Source organism: Anas platyrhynchos, chromosome Z, assembly GCF_047663525.1.
Source record: "Anas platyrhynchos isolate ZD024472 breed Pekin duck chromosome Z, IASCAAS_PekinDuck_T2T, whole genome shotgun sequence".
Lineage (NCBI taxonomy): Eukaryota > Metazoa > Chordata > Aves > Anseriformes > Anatidae > Anas > Anas platyrhynchos.
Genome location: NC_092621.1, coordinates 84,863,696 through 84,880,697, shown reverse-complemented (window position 1 = coordinate 84,880,697; position 17,002 = coordinate 84,863,696). Strand labels below are relative to the sequence as shown.

General features: G+C 47.8%; 1 protein-coding gene across 1 annotated transcript; it reads left to right on the top strand.

Moving 5' to 3' along the window:
* Positions 1-187: 187 nt before the first annotated feature.
* Positions 188-9,878, top strand: LOC113841478 (maternal embryonic leucine zipper kinase). Its single transcript, XM_038171281.2, has 11 exons — positions 188-302; positions 500-600; positions 844-929; positions 1,371-1,487; positions 2,052-2,195; positions 3,509-3,577; positions 4,727-4,819; positions 5,630-5,728; positions 8,145-8,213; positions 8,783-8,881; positions 9,775-9,878. Exons 2-10 carry the CDS (start codon positions 537-539, stop codon positions 8,849-8,851), a joined length of 810 nt encoding a protein of 269 aa, XP_038027209.1. The 5' UTR covers positions 188-302; positions 500-536; the 3' UTR covers positions 8,852-8,881; positions 9,775-9,878.
* Positions 9,879-17,002: the final 7,124 nt, after the last annotated feature.

Sequence of the window (17,002 nt, the reverse complement as noted above, 5' to 3'; positions counted from 1 at the left end):
CACTGGCCTCACCCAACCTGGTGATGGGCAATGTCTGCCCACTCGCTCAGGACCCGCAGATCCATGTCCTCAGGTCCCCTGGACTTGCGCATCACCATGTTCCTTCTTCCCCACCCTCCCCCAGAGCCTGCAGGGCGCGGAGCAGCAGCGCCGACCCTCCCAACATGGCCGCCCTGCCGCGCCTCCCTCCCTCCCTCCCGTTGGGCGCCGCGCGGCGGCCGCCATTGGCCCCGTGCTGCCGGCGGGCGGGCGGGGCGGGCGGTTCAAACGGCAACGGCCGCGCCGGGCGCTGTGGCGGAGCGGTGAGGCGGGGGCCGGGCCGGGCCCGGCGGGGGTGGGGGGGGCCGGGCAGCAGCGCCCAGGCGCTGAGCAGGGGTCCCGGTGGGTCCCGGTGGGTCCCGGTGGGTCCCGGTGGGTCTCGGTGCTGCAAGCGGCCCCTCCGCGCCTCGGGCCGTGCTCTGAGGGCAGCGCAGCCACGGGTGGCGCTTTGTCGTTGCAGGTGCTGGGCAGAAGGGCAGGCGCCTGCTGGCCTCAGGATGTCTGTCAGCAGCGATGAGGAGATTCTGAAGTACTACGAGTTGCGCGAAACGATTGGGACGGGTAGGAGTGATCTCTGAACAAAGACGCCTGCCTGCTGTCTGCCTGAGTACAGAGTGACTTCAGGCCCGTGAATTTTGGAGCACAATTCTGAAGCTAGTTGGCAGCCCATAACTCAAATCGCCTCTTCCTCTGATGAAGGCATTGCACACAATTCGTGCTGCGTACTCTGCTCTACAAGCGGGATTAAAAGGATGAACGCGTGTTATCATGCTGAGCTTTAAATGTCTGTGTGTTCACTTTTAGGTGGGTTTGCGAAGGTAAAGCTTGGACGACATCTTCTTACCGGTGAAAAAGTTGCAATAAAAATCATGGACAAGCTTGCGCTAGGGGTAAGTCAAAAACATGTAACATTTGATAGCATCGTCTGTTTCTTGAGCAGTTCTCAAGAGCAAAGGGGTGCGGTACATAAAGATGCTGCCTACTAGCCCTGCTGCCTTTTAAAGGATGCTGTAGAGTTCAAGGAATGTTAACAAAGCACCGGAAACGTTGTGCCTTCTTGTGAAGTGGGCAGCATTCACTCGCTGTAAAATGGAGGAAGTTGACAATTGTTACAATAACTCAAACAAAATGCTGATGAAAACACTAGATATTTTACGTCTTCAGGTTTTGCTGATCAGAATTATATGGGGGGAATGGAAGAGCTGTAGATGAGTTGATGTTGAATCGTATGCTGTCAGAAACGTGCTGTGAAATTTTGACTTCTGCAGTAGTTTGCAGTTTACTGTTGTAAGTAGTCACCAAATTCATAGCTTATGTTCATGGTCTCTTAGGATGACTTGCCTCGTGTTAAAACAGAAATTGATGCCATGAAGAATTTAAGTCACCAACATATTTGCCGGTTGTATCACGTAATAGAGACATCCAAGAAAATATTCATGGTCTTAGAGGTAAGAAATGGTGTTTCTGCCATGCTTGAGGTTACAGTACACGATCTGTCCGCTTTAGCAGTATGCGATAATATAACAGTAAAGTTGAAATGATGCATTTCTTAAGAGGTTATCTAATTGATGAGTTTGTTCAAGATTCATTACTTTAAACATTAAGCTGAAAATACATATTCTGTCTTCTCGTAAAAGCCACTCTTTGGTGTTCACAAAAAGTGAAATAAGTTTAATTCCTACCTTGCATTTCAATTATTTTAAAATAGCACCAGCAAGGTCTGTGAGACACCAGAACTCCCAAGTGATTGTCGTCTCCTGGGTGATTTGCACCACCCATGGCAAGAGTGTAATGTCTTGGATACAAAATGTGAGGCAAGGGTCAGACTTCTTGGCTTGTGTGGTTTGCTGCAGTGGTGACCCATGCCAAACTTTTGGGTACTGATAAAGCAAAGGGAATATGCAGAGAGTCCTATAGCTGCTGTCCAGTGCTTTCTGTGCTCTCGTTGGTACTTAGACTTCCTGGTTATGCTCTAAACATATTCTCTTTTGCGCTTCACCTTCTTATTGCAGTATTGTCCTGGAGGAGAGCTGTTTGATTACATTATTTCCAAGGACCGTCTTTCAGAAGAAGAAGCTCGTGTATTTTTTCGGCAGATTGTTTCAGCAATTGCTTATGTTCACAGTAAGGGATATGCCCACAGGGACCTCAAACCAGTAAGCCTGAATAGTAGTCACATTTCTGTAAATAACAAATGATCTGATGCCTTCTGGAAATGTATTGTTTCTGCTTGCTACTGTGTGCCTCAGCTGAGCTGGATGTGGCTGACCCTGAGAAGGGATTTTCCTCTGAAATAGAACATAGTACTGAGAGTACTGCATTCAGCTCTGAGGCCTCCAACACAAGGACATGGAAGTATTAGAACAAGTCCAGAGGAGGCCACAGAGATGATGAAGGGCTGGAGCACCTCTCCTATGAAGTCAGGCTGAGGGAGTTGGGGTTGTTCAGCCTGGCGAAGAGAAGGCTCCAGGGAGACCTTATAACAACTTTCCAATACCTAAAGGGGGCCAAAGGAAGGCTGGGGAGGGACTCTTCGTTGCGGATGTAGGGATAGGACAAGGAGTAGTGGTTTTAAACTGAGAGCGTAGATTTAGATTAGCTATAAGGAAGAAATTCTTTACTCTGAGGAGTGTGACACACTGGAAGAGGTTGCCAAGAGAAGCTGTGGATTAAGACCAGGCGGGATAGGGCTTTGGGCAGCCTGGTCTAGCAGGAGGTGTCCCTGCCTGTGGCAGGGGGAGTGGAATAAGAGGATCTTTAAGGTCCCTTCCAACGCAAACCGTTCTGTGATTCTCTGCTCATGCTCTAAGTGGGAGCAGAGCAGAGACATGGAACTAATATGGATGTTGGTTAGGTGTTTCTGTTACACTCTTTGTTCCAGTATGCACCTGGAGAGAGCCTTGATGGTGTCAATCTGTTGTGCACACTTATGGTTTTGTACCTCAAGGAACAGAGTCAGATAGCTTAAATGAAGGATACGTATAGAGAGGGTGCAGAATAAGATGCACGCTACTGGCCCCATCCTATAGCTTCTCTGTCTTTGCAGATTAAGCATTGTTTTAGTGGTTGGAAGATTTGAGTGTTTCTCCACAAATTGGTTAGAACTTTACATTTTTTAGAGATGCCGATATCTCTGAGAAAAGCAAACCCTTGGAGCTCAGGCAATTTCCCAGACAGCTGATGAGATCTTTCTCTCCAAAGAGCTTTTCTCCAAAAAAAAGAAAGCTCTGTTTGTGCCTTTTGCAAGGAATTGGCTTCTAGACAATGAGCTGGTGAATATGGAGGAGGATACGATAACTTGGCTTGGAAGCAACTGCAGCAGTTTCTGCTTGAACCTGCTGCTCAAAGCAGAGTCAGACGCAGTGTCTGAGGGCTTTATCCCGTGCCATCTCCAAGCCCTAGTACAAGAAAAGGTGGTTCCTCGGATGCTCAGCTGAAAAGCATTACTTGCTGCTTTCTCTTTCACCAGGAAAATCTGCTGATTGACGAGGAACATAATCTGAAGCTGATAGACTTTGGGCTCTGTGCAAAGCCAAAGGTAAGAGTGTCTGCTCGATCCAATACTATGTGCAGACAAGAAACGCATGTTTGACCACAGAATGCAATGCAGTGACTTGCCCAAACACCCTAAAGTAAAGCCATTGATGTGGTTGGGATGCAATTACTGCTTCCTTGGAAGGGACTGAACTGCGCAAGAGAACAGTTAACAGCTGTGGCTCTGAGCAGCCTGTTAAATCGTTTTCTCCATGTAGACTTGATATTTTTGTAATCTAAGGCAGAGATCATCTGGTATGTACAGCACCTTCTGTCTCATACAAGGGCCCGTAATATCAGGTTGGCATGCACTTTTCCTTCATGCGTTTTTCACCTGTGTATGTCTTTCTTCAAAAGAGTTTTGTGGAGATGGATATTGTGGATAGAACCAACAAGTTTATACAGGTGACAGATGCAGATCCTCTGTTTCTGTGTGTTTGTCCTGAATTGTTTCTTGATCCTAGAAAGAGTTTTGGGGAGCCTTTTCTGTTTGCCTTTTTAACATGCAAGGTGGGTGCTGGTGAGGATCAATGTAACAAGGAGACAGTTTTAGGGATTTCAAGGGAGTTATTCACCCTCAGATTGTTTTGTTTGACTCAATAGAGCAAGTTAGAGCATCATGCTGGTAATCAGGACCAACAGAGCATCAGTTCAGTGGAATAACATCATCTTATTGTGATCTGTGTAGAAGACAGTGCATGTGAAATAAGAACACGGTTTTGATAAGGAAGTGTTTTATCAGTGGGTCTTTGAAAAGTTATTGCATTAAATATTGTCATAAATAACCATCTAGCCTCATGCTCAGTAGCTCTTAGATCACTTCGTCACAGGTTTGTATCTCTTATCTGCACGTTTGCACAAGGAATTCATCTTAATAGATGAGGAGCTAAGGAAAAGAATGCATCTTGCCAAGGAACATAGATAAAGGAGCAGTTTGGGATCAGAACATGTTTGTGGTTTTAGATGTTTATGGTCTTAGACTATTTGCTTAGTAAATTCATAAGTTACAACAAAGCAAAATAAAAGGTGAACATAGATGCGTTGCAGAAAAAGAGGGAGCCTCTGAGGCTTCTACTGTGTCATTACTAGATGACATAAAGCGTGTTAGAGCCACGGCTTCAGTGTGATTATTCCGATTTCTGTGTTATTCTAGGGAGGCCTTGATTACCATCTGAACACCTGCTGTGGAAGCCCAGCGTATGCAGCGCCGGAGCTGATTCAGGGCAAAGCATATATTGGATCAGAGGTATGTAGCAGAGTTGTAGTGAGTGATTTTTTTTTAATTTTTTTTTTCTCCTCTGGTGCCCTGTTTGTAAAGGCAGTGAAGTTGGGGTATGCTCACTTGGTTTCCCTCCTGAATGCCCCTGGACAGCATTACTTTGGTACTTCCCACAGCTGCCTCAACTAGCCTTAGCAGTCGCAGACTCAAACAGTACTGTTGGCCACAGGTCAGGTAGCTGGCTGGTTTATCTCTGGTTAATCCTTACCTACCTCCACCAGTTGCTCCATCTTTTAGTGCCCTACAAAACAGTAACGTTCTTCTACTACAAAATCTTTGAAAGAGCAATGTCCTCTGTCAATTACTCCTCACTTGTCACAAATCTTTGTGCAATCTCAAAGTTTTAATGATTCGTCAGGCTTTTCTTTAGCTTGCAAGTTGTGCATGAAGACTTGGTCCCTTTTTGTTGCACAGTGTTATAAAAAACAGAGCGCAGAAAATGTGAAGAGGTTTCTCAGCTTTGATTTCATACCTGAAACTCTGGGCCTACTTGCAATTTGCATTTGTTAATCTATCCAAAATGCTGTAATGCGAATCCCTTCAAGCTTCTTAAGTTGCTTTGCTATTAGGATGGAGTCAGTCTTTTGTTTGCTCTCACAGCTTTGCACTGCTGTTGTTGGCCTCTGATTCTTTTTTTTTTTTTTTTTTTTTTAAACAAGATGAGCCTACTCTTCATGAAGTGTGTGGGGACTTTGCCAAGGGCGGACAATATGGTCTGTCATGAAGCCCTTTTGGATACATCTGCTTTGTGAACATCTACGCACTTTTATTTTTTAGGCAGATATTTGGAGCATGGGTGTACTGCTGTATGCTCTGCTGTGTGGCTTTCTCCCTTTTGATGATGACAACGTCATGGCAGTCTACAGGAGGATAATGGTAGGTACTGGTTGTGCTAGGAGGGACATGGCTGAGTGTTGCAAGAGGTTTGCTTTTCTGGTGACAGAACCTGCTAGGCTTTGCCTAAGGCAAAAAGGACTTTGTGCTGAATTTTGTCCCTTTCTGCTGCTCTTCCTAGCATTTTGTGCATTTCTTCCATTGGCCTTCCCGGTACACTAGCCTGGTGCAACTGGTGGATGATAGCAAGTGGAGTTTCAGAAGAAGAATTTTCTTGTCAATGGGCCGGATTTTTGGGGGGGGATCCTTCATCTGCCTTCTCCATATGCTGTGACAGAACCGTACATCTGCCATTGGATTTTCCAAGACTGACTGTTCTTGAATACCAGCTATTCTCCTCTCTGGGAAAGGCAGGATTCTGCTACCGCTATTGAGATTTCCTCCTCCAGAATGAGCATGCAAAGAGCTTTCTTCCATTCGATGCTTTTCCTGAAGGGGGCTGAAACCTAGGTGCAGCATTGTAGATGTCATCCAACAAGAGCTGAGCAGAGGGCTCAGCCCCCTGGTGTGTTGGTGCTGCTTCCTAATTCAGCCCACGGTAGTGTTGGGCATCTTTTCTGCCAGAAGACACCCCTGGCTTACATTCAGTGTGCTGTCTGTCAGCACTTCTCTGTCCAGAATGAGGAGGAAATGCAAGACCCCATAAGTTGCCTCCAAGAGAAAAGGCTGAATAGGTAGTAAGTAACAGCACTGAGTCGTTGGTTCTGTTTCCCTGTAAATTCCTCCCAGTACAGCTGAACAGCTGCTGTTTGGCATCCTGTAGACACCTCCACAAACCACTTGCAGGCTGCCAGCAAATTTCTGTTCACAAAGCCTCCAGGAAGCCAGCGGAGTGTGGAACAGCTGTGTTGGCTGAGGTCTTTGGCTTCCTCTACCTGCTTCTCCTTCCCTGACCAAGAGATTGGTATGACTGGAAAGTAGAGCATCCTGAAGAGGATTCAAGGACTGTGGTGGTAGGAGGGGACAGGAGATCTTCTGGAGTCTTCAAGGATGGTTTCTGCAGAGTTGAGGCCTCACTTCACGAGAACCAGGAGCTGCATTCTTTGGAGAGGTGAAACATTGGCCAGTGGAACTTGTTGAGGTGAACAGAGATGAGCAAGTTTTAAAACTCAGTCTGAGTGCAGTGGAAGAGGGAAGTCTCACAGGTGTTAAGATGCAGGCTTGCTATTTCTGCAATTACCTTAAAGGAGGCTCTAGCGAGATGGGGACGGGTGTCCCCAAGCACCGAGTGATAAGACAAGAGGAAATGGCCTCAAGTTGCTCTGGAGGAGGTTTGGCTTGGCTATTAGGAAAAATTTCCTTACTGAGAGTTGAGAGGTATTGGAACAGGCAGCCCAGGGAAGTGGTTGAGTCACCACTCAGGAGGCATTCAAAAACCATGTAGATGAGGTGCTTGGTGACATGGTTTAATGGTGGGCTTGGCAGTGTGAGGTTAAAGGATGGACCAGCTGATCTTAGACGTCTTTCCCAACCCACATGGTCCTGTGGTTGGAAGTAGGATCACAGTGCTTGCACACCTTGTTTCTTTCCCTGGAGTGTTCCACATCTCTTCATTTGGGAATACTTAAGTCAACCAAGTATGTGCTACAGCTCCTGCAAGAAGAAAATACTTGTGGAGTGATCTTATGGTTCTGGTAGCTCTTGCGAGGTATTTGCCTTCCAGCACTGTCCTCAGTCAAGGAGACGCTACTTGTTTTACCTTGTCTCCTGATCTGTAGTGATGTATTAAAAGCAAAATGGGTAATGGGGCTCCTTGGACCCACATGCAGATCATGTGGATTTGATGCCTTACTTTCCCAGTAAAGCTGCACTGTGAAATCTGAAATCTGCCCCCCATCTGTTTCTAATGATATCACTAACCATGTTTGTGAGGATGGAACAGGAGGTGTGGTGAGAGCATCTGCAGGAGTAGCGTGCTCCCGATGGATGGACCGCATGGTGCAGACCCATATTGGAGCAGTTCCTGAAGAGCTGCTGCCTGTGGGCAGCCCCCGCAGGCTCAGTTTGGGAAGTACGGCATCCCCTGCAAGGGACCCCGTGGGGAGCAGGGACAGAGAGGGAGGTGTAGGGAGCAGCAGGGACAAAGCATTATGGACTGCCCTGTTCCCTTGCATTGCTCAGAGGGAGGAGGTTTTTAGTTCTCACTGCTCGAGTTTATTACCATTTGTCAATACATTACATTGATCTTCATTACGCCGAGTCTGTTTTCCTTCTAACGGTATGTGGTGAGTGATCTCCCTGTCCTTATCTCAACTCTCAAACATTTTTTGCATGTGGCTGTTCTTCCTTTTTGGCAGAAGAGAGATGTCACTATCACCTAAGTAATTTAATAATCCTGTTTGACCTAACTATTCAAGGTTCATTCTACACCCTCTTTGGTTTATTTTTTTTTCCACAGAGAGGAAAATATACTATTCCAAAGTGGCTCTCTCCTAGCAGTACGCTGCTGCTTAGCCAAATGCTACAGGTAAAGGTGCTGCTTCTACTCAGATAGGTCTACAAAATGCTATTTCATTAGGTCGGAATACTACATCTATGAAGTACTTAGAAAATATGTGGTGTTTGAAGATTAACTCTTATACGTCTGAATCCTTGAAGGAAAGCTTAGCCTTGTCTTCTGCAGAAATTTCTCATGCAAGAATGTAATAATAGTTCATGGATATAGAAATTAAAATGTAAATAATTAAATGAAGTCTTGAAGCACCTTGCATTTGGGTGTTCTATTGATACAGCACAATTAAGAAGTGTTTATAAATGAGACGTTTTATTAATGAAGCTGAGCATATGAAATATGCCTTCGGGCTACATCTAGGCAGTCTAGTCACTGCAGAATGTTACTGGAACATGTACTGTAACCATAGGTGCTGTAACTGTTATTCACAGCTCAGACATTTAACCTTCCTTTTGCTGGGGTTCTGAAACATTGTTGGTTTCTATTCTATCCCTTCTAAGCACCCAGAAGGTCTGAATAAAAGATAAGTTTTTTCTTCTATTCTCACAGATTTGTGTAACAACTTGATTCTTCCTGCCCACTAGGTGGACCCAAAGAAGCGGATTACAGTTAAGCATCTGTTAAGTCACCCGTGGCTCATGGAAGGTTATTGAGATGCTGTCCACTGGCAAAGTAAATATCCAGTAAGTACACTTGCCAAGAAGGTTCCTTGGCATTTCGTGTAATCTTATTTGCTGTCACAACGGTACCGGTTCTTTGCCATTTCTTTTGAGGAGGCATTTCAAGGTACGTTGTCATTGTATTCTGTCGTTGATGCTTAATTAGCAAAACAGCTAGCTTCTCATCAAAATGTGCAGAACTTCTGTATGTGAGCAACCAGTTGATTCTCCAGGCTGCTTGGTCAATACTTTTGTTTAGGGGGTAAAAAACAAGTATTATTATTTTTCTTGGACATGCTTATGGTTTATCTTAATTCTAGTTCTCACTGAGAATTGCTCGTTTGGCCAACAAGCTGACCTCTTTGACAGCATGTTTGTCCTCTCTGTACTTCAACTCTTTTGATGTGTGTGAGTTGAGGATAGTGTGGGGGCTTGGGGGAAATTCCAGCTGTCACCAAGTGCTGATGAGCAGCCGATGCTCATTTGCAGCCAATGCCTCCTGCTGGCCACTGGGTGCTGCTGTTTGTCTAGGTAAAGAACAGCTTGTTGCACGTGCGCTGTCAATTTTAAGCAGCTCTGGCAAAGACGTGCATGCCTGATGCAGCTTTGCATATTTAAGAAGAGATGAAAGTGTAGCTTCCACTCAAGTGAAAAATCTTATCTGCAGACAGCCTTTCCTACGTGAGTTCAGATCCTCTCACCAAGGAGGGCCGAGACGCTGAAGTTGCTGAAGTTGTGTGACTTTCTCCGTTTACTCACGGCAACATTTAGCCATGATGCTAACTAAAATACAAAATCTGAAATGTTGGATAATGAGGGACTCCGCCTGCTGCATATCACAGCAGTGTCATGGTCAGATGTGTCTCGATGAGACAACCTGAAAGCTTCATGCTTGAATGTAGTCCGTGTTCTTGCAGCAGGGACACCTTGACGAGGACTGCGTGACAGAGCTTTCCATGTTTCACACCCAGAGCAGGGAGAGTATATAGGAATTAATATCAGAGGTAAGAACTACATGTTGTTAATTTGTTGTAATTAAGCATGCTAATACAGTAAGTAACCTTAGCGTATTGGCAGCCTCATGGTGCCTTATTCTCAGGCGTGAGTTTTGCTGTGCTTTTCCAACCTACGGAATCCCCACAGAATTTCAGACCTGTCAGTACAGCTCTGAAGCTCAATTTTGCCTTTTCTTTTTCCTCCTTTCATTGTGTTTCCCAAACTTTATTGATATTTTCTGCCACGTTAATATCCTTATGAATTTCTGAAAGGCAAAATAGACTCAACCTAAAGATGTCTGGATGAACAACCAATTTCTTGCACTGGCTGAACTCCGTGCTTTGAAATGTTCTGATACCGGAGAGAAAAATTCCAGTGCATCGCTCAGCCAGGCTATAAAATAAGTGTGGGGGAATTGCTTTTCACAAACTTTGGAAGAAGTGAATCAGTTCCTGTCCCATTGGAATATAAATGACAAAAGCTGAGCTGACTACCTGTAGAGGAATTGTACCAATGTGTTAGTGGTGATATTCTAACCTGGTAGAAGAGACTTACAACATGAGGTGGACTCCGGCCTTAATGTGAATCTGAAAATTGTGCTTTGAAATTTATTTTTTTTATTCTACTGTATAGAATGAAGACTTGGGATAAAATCTTTCACATAACTGTAGCAGAAACAGACTTTTAAAATATGTGTTCTATTTAAAGTGGATAAATTTTGGAGTAAATATTGTTGGTTGTTTTTTTGTTTGTTTGTTTTTTTGTTTGTTTGTTTGTTTTTTCAGTTACAGGAAATACAGGAAATAGCCTGAATAATCTACTTACAGGAGGAAACAGCTTGTCCAGTTAAGTTTTGGCATTTACACCGTCCTTTACTAGGGGACTTCTATTGCCTTATAACTTATTCAGGCTACTGGTATTATGCTGCAAACCTGGCAAGCATTTTTCTTGCAGTCCTCATAGCAGTTGTGTTGCTGAAAATCACACCAAATGTTGATTAAAAAAATTTTTCTTGTTGTACTCCCAATCAACTTGCTAGCAGGCAGCCTAGGAAGAGGAAAGAACTTCTCCAGTATGACCACTTACAAATATTAAGGACATGGTGGCTTACAGTAGACTACAGAAAGTTGAATGCAGCTACTAAACCATTGACTGCCACAGCACCCAGTCTGTCTGACATACCTAATCTGCTTAATACAGCAGGATTTAAATGATGGCTGTCGTTGGTGTTAGAGACATCTTTTGGTCACATTACCACGGCAGGAACAAGACAAATTTGCTTTTACTTTGGAAGTAATACAGCATTTTTTGCTCATTTACCCCAGGGGGTTAAGCACAGACTTGCACCAACACATGCTGAATTGGCTAAGACATTAGAAGAAGTAAGGTCACCTGCTGGAATCACATCAATTCAATATGTAGATATTGAGTGGGGACGGTGATGAGCAGCAAGTACAAGAAGGAATGGGCTTCCTCATAGACAGACATATGCCAGCAGTACTCATATCTGTTAGCCACTCTGACAACTGTTTGCAATTGCTGGCAGTTGTACTGATTATTGTGCTAAGAAGCTACCCATGAATGGCCAGGGGTATATTCTGAACATAGAGTCCCTACTAATATCAAGAAAATTCTCAATTTCACCTTTCCAACCAAATGGCACAAGCATAACACTAGTACTATAGAAAGTACAAATGAGAATTTTGAGTACAATGAGACCTGGACAGGCTGGAGAGCTGGGCAGGAAGAAACCAAATGAGGTTGTTAGAAATGGCTCAGTCTTCAAAATAGGATTAAATAAAAAAATAGGGTTTATTAAAAGAATAGAGGTAAGCAAACAGCGCTGGGTGCACCGGGAGTCTCCGCTCCACCAGGACGCACACCAGTTACATCAAGTAGCAGATTTTTATGCTCCTAGACTAATACATATTCATTGCTACTTCTAAAAAATAGGTTATTATAATTAGCATTATTTATTAATTAATTAATTACCTTAATAATTATAAAAACCTGTTAAAAATAGGTTATTAATAATTATAATTGGGTCCTGTGGGTCCTGAGCGAGTGGGCAGACATTGCCCATCACCAGGTTGGGTGAGGCCAGTGAGTTGCATCCCTGGCCATGGCAGGGGGAGTGGAACTAGGTGGTCTTTAAGGCCCCTTCCAACCTGAGCCACTCGACATTTCTGTGACTGTAGGATTCTGGGATTCGACGAAGAAGCCCAAGACACTGTCTGTGGCAGGGTCACGACTCTTTATTTTGATGACAACCAGATGTGCCCTGCTAAAGGCGCGGGGGCCTCTTGCAGGGCTGGGGAGAGTCCGGGTTGCTGTCGGCCCTCCTCTTCGGGGGGCGCCGGGGCCCCCCAGGTGAGCTGTCCCTGCCCTGGCCAGGAGGAGAGGGCCCGTGGCTGCAGCCCGGCACTGCAGCGTGTTCTGCTTCCTCCTCTTCAGGCTCTGAGAAGAGCTCCTCCTGCTCCTCAGGGATGGGTGCAGCGGGCGGCTGGCCAGGACCCGCAGGCAGGGCGGCACTGGAGGCGCTGGGCAGCTCCTCGATGTCAGAATCCTCCGCGCTGCTGGAGGAGAGCAGGCTGGTGACAGGAGTGTCCCGGGGGGAGGCATGAGGGCTGGGGGTGGCCTCCAGGCTGTCTTCTGGCTCCCAGGTGTCTTGGGAGCCCTCGAGCTCTGGCTCCCCGGTGTCTTGGGAGCCCTCGAGGTCCACGTCAGGGCCGTTGTCCATGTAGAGCTGGCTGGCAGGACGCGGTTCCAGGAAGCCCAGCTCCTCGAGGTACTCCTCGCTGCATATCTCCCCCATGATGGAGATGAGCCGCTGCACAATGCTCACCGTGTGGCCCTGCAGCAAGGGCCGCAGCTCCCGCACCAAGGCGTGCTCATCCAGCCCACAGCGGCACAGCCAAGCGACGACGGTGGCCTCCAGCATGTCCTGGTCCCACCAGGCAGCATCGAAGAGCTCCCTGGCTTGCTGGCGCACCCAGGAGCGCAGCGGCCCCAGGACTTCGAGGTGTTCCCTGAAGAGGGCTGCCCATTCCTCGGGCGGGAGGCCTCTGACGGCAGGCTGGGGCATGGGCTCTGCAGCCCCCTGCTCGTCCTGGGGGCTGTCGTCTTGCGCCTCTGCATCGGGGGCCACCTGCACCTCCAGGAAGTCGTCTTCCGCCCAGATGGAGTAGCGGATGGAGGTGATGCGCTGCCTGCAGAGGGGGCAGGTGCTGCTTCTCTGGACCCAGCGCATGACGCACCCGAAGCAGAACTGGTGCAGGCAGGGGAGGATGTAGCTGGGCTCCTTGGGGGCCCCCTGGCACACAGGGCAGGTGATGTCCTGGGCCTCACCGCCCATGGTGTCGGCTCGCTGCAGCGGGCTGGGGAGAGCTGCAGATGGGGAGCTGCTTCCCCTGGCTGGCACCGCTGCCACAGCTGCTGTGCGCTGCAAGAAGGAGAGAGGCCAGGGTCAGTGGCTGAGCCAGGGCAGGCAGCGGCAGTGCCCCGGCCCCTCAGCAGGACAAAACCCCAAGCCCAGCCCCGGGGCACGTGTCGCCTCACAGCTCACCTGCACTGCTGCGAGCACTCCTTGCACAGCCCCGGCTGCCTGAGCCAGGCAGGGCCGGGGAAACGCAGGCACTGGCTGCGGGGACGGGCACCGAGAGCAGCTGCCAACGGCCCCACAGCACAGCTCCAACAAATCTCCCAAGAGATCCTTGCTCGGCACTCCAAGCCTCGCACAAACGCTCAGCCAGAGTCCAGGCACGAGCCAGGCTGGGCCAGGCTCTGCCGGCGCCCCAAGATAAGCAGCGAGGGCCGTGAGGTCACAGCCCATTGCTGGGTGACCTCACAGCCCACCGCTGGGTGACCTGAGAGCCCAGCGCTCTGGGTGACCCCCAAAAACCAAAGCATGTGTCTGAAAGCACTTGCCAGACATTTGGTGAACCCCAGCAGCTTGGCTGCCATGACCACTTCCCTGGGAGGCCTGTTTCAGTGGCCAAGCCCCGTGGTGGTGTCCAATCTTTTCCTCACCTGCAGCCAGAGCCTCCAGTGGCCCATCTCCTTGCCATTCCCTCGAGTTTTGTCAGTGGCCCCAGAGAGCAGAGCTCAGCGCCGGCCCCTCTGCTGCCCTCGTGAGGAAGCTGCCGGCCGCCATGAGGCCTCCCCTCAGTCTCATGCAGGCTGAACAAACACGCGCACCTCATGTGCTCCTCATCCGTCTTACTCTCCAGATCCTCCACCACTTCGAAGCCCTCCTTTGGACACTCTCCCATAACCTGATGTCCTTGTGTTAGTGTGCTGCCCAAAAGTGCACCCAGGACTTGAGGTGATGCTGCAAGAGTGCAGAGCAGAGCACAGCAATCCCTGCCCCTGAGCGGCTGGCGATGCCGTGCTGGAGGCACCCCAGGATGCTGTTGCCCCTCCTGGCTGCCAGGGCCCGTGCTTGAATCACATTCAACTTGCCATCGACCAAAACCCCCAGATCCCTGTCTGCAGGGCTGGGCTCCAGCCTCTCGTCCCCCCGACTGTCCATACAGCCAGGGTTGCCCCAAAAAAAACCAACCAAAAAAAAACAACCAAAAAAAAATAAACAACCAAAGGGACATTCCATCGCACCTGATGCGCTGGGTGCACCGGGAGTCTCCGCTCCACCAGGACGCACACCAGTTACATCAAGTAGCTGATTTTTATGCTCCTAGACTAGTACATATTCATTACTACTTCTAAAAAAATAGGTTATTATGATTAGTATTAATTATTAAATGTGTTAATTAATTATATTATTAATTATAATAACCTATTAAAAATAGGTTATTAATAATTATAATTCCGGGGTCCAGTCCCTCCTGCTGGAGCATGCACATCAGTCTCCGGTGGTCCCTCTGGGGGCCTCTAGGGGTCTTTCATGCTGAAGACTCGTAGTGTTCCTCTCCAAGTTTTTTTCTTGTCCTTCCCCTTTGTACTCCTTGGCACCGTGTCAAGTTTATACAGCATCCCCTGCAGGTCTTGTCTCCTAGCCGTCCTTCAGCTTCTTCTTTTTTCTTCTTAATCTCTTGGCCACCTGGCCAGATATCAGAGGCCTGCATAGTATCCCATAACAGTCACTAATTGTTATCAGTTGTTCTGAAACCCCCAGACATGAAAGACTTCATACAAACATAAATAGCTTTCTTATTGACACTTCACGAGTAATTAAAACATTCCTCACCAGCCATTCATGGGGAGAGTCACACCTATAGCAGCATTAAGTTAATCTCGAAGAAGACAAAAAAAAGGCTGTAACTGTTAGACATAGAAGTCCAGAATAACAAAGACAAACAGGTTCATAAATTTGAGGAGTATTTTCTGAAGACATGATAAATTGACTAGAATGAGGGGGAGACTGGGACACACTGCATCTGTAGTTCAAGAATTAAATTGCCAGTGCAGGACCCAGAGGCAGACAGGAATGTTCTTTATTGACACAAATTGTTAAAACATTCCTAACAGGGTTTAACAAGAGCAAGTGTAGAGTCCTGCACCTGGGAAGGAACAACCACATGTATCAGTACAGGCTGGGGGATGACCTGCTGGAGAGGAGCTCTGAGGAGAAGGACCTGGGAGTCCTAGTGGACAACAGGTTGACCATGAGCCAGCACTGTGCCCTCATGGCCAAGAGGGCCAATGCAATCCTGGGGTGCATTAAAAGGAGAGTGGCCAGCAGGTCAGGGGAGGTGATCCTCCCCCTCTACTGTGTCAGGCCTCACCTGGAGTACTGTGTCCAGTTCTGGGCTCCCCGGTACAAGAAAGACAGGGAACTCCTGGAAAGAGTCCAGCGGAGGGCAACAAAGATGCTACGGGGCCTGGAGCATCTTCCCTATGAGGAAAGGCTGAGAGACCTGGGTCTGTTCAGCCTGAAGAAAAGAAGACTGAGAGGGAATATTACCAATATTTACAAATATCTTAAGTGTGGGAAACAGTGGGATTTGTCCAACCTCTTTTCAGTGGTTAGCAGGGACAGGACAAGGGCCACAAGAAAGAGCACAGGCAGTTCCGCACCAACACGTGAAAGAACTTCTTCATGGTGCGGGTGGTGGAGCACTGGGACAGGCTGCCCAGGGAGGTTGTGGAGTCTCCTTTTCTGGAGATATTCAAGGCCCATCTGGATGCCTCCCTGGGCAGCCTACTCTAAGGAACCTGCTTTGGCAGGGGGGTTGGACCCGATGATCTCTTGAGGTCCCTTCCAACCCCTTCAATTCTGTGATTCTGTGAGACGAATAAGATCAGGCTACCAGACTAGCAAGTCTGTATCTGAGATCTCAAATTGTACCTTCATCCTGATGTTGGTGATGCTTCTGGGGAGAGGTTACCAGCACCAACACTGAGGACCTTCTTTTCCATTTGCAGTTCTTATTGCAGAGATATCTGACCCTGTTGTCCTTTACTAGAGATCTGCTCTTTCTGCAGGGTGAGAAACTGTTTTGGTAGTCGTTCTGCTCTGGTCATCCGCCTTGGTCATCCTAGAGTTTCCAGCATTCCTTGGGTGGTTTTGTCCTTCAGCAGTGGTACACACGGACCCAGGAACTTATTTCTGTGCCACAGGAGTGGTTAGAAACATTTGGAATGGACCAGGCCACCGTGATGACAGAGCGTATTTTCATTTGAACTCCTTTGCAAGGACTCCTTTAAGGCTGGCAGGAATCTCATGGAGTTGTGGCAAGTCCTGTACCTGTGGAATAACAACCCCAGGCACCTGGACATGCTATGGGCATCCTGCGGGAGAGCAGCCTGGCAGAAAATGACCTGAGGTTCCTGGTAGACACCACGTTGAACATAAGCCAGCAAGGAAGGCTGATGGCTGGTGAAGCCCTGTGTGAAGCTGGGTCCTTTTCTGGGCTTCCATGTACTAGACAGAGGTGAGCGTAGCGGAGAGAGTGCAACCAAGATGATCTCTGCTATTTATCTGAAGAAAGGCTGAGAGTGAGTGCCCAGGCTGTTCAGCCTGGAGAAGAGGAAGATCAGGGAGATCTCATCAATGCCTGTAAACACCTGAAGGGAGTGTGAAGAGAAGACAAGAGCCAGGCTCTTCTCAGTGGTGTCACGAGGCAATGGGCACAAACTGGAGCATGGGAGGCTCCCCCTGATCACAAGGCAGCACTTCTGTGCTGCGTG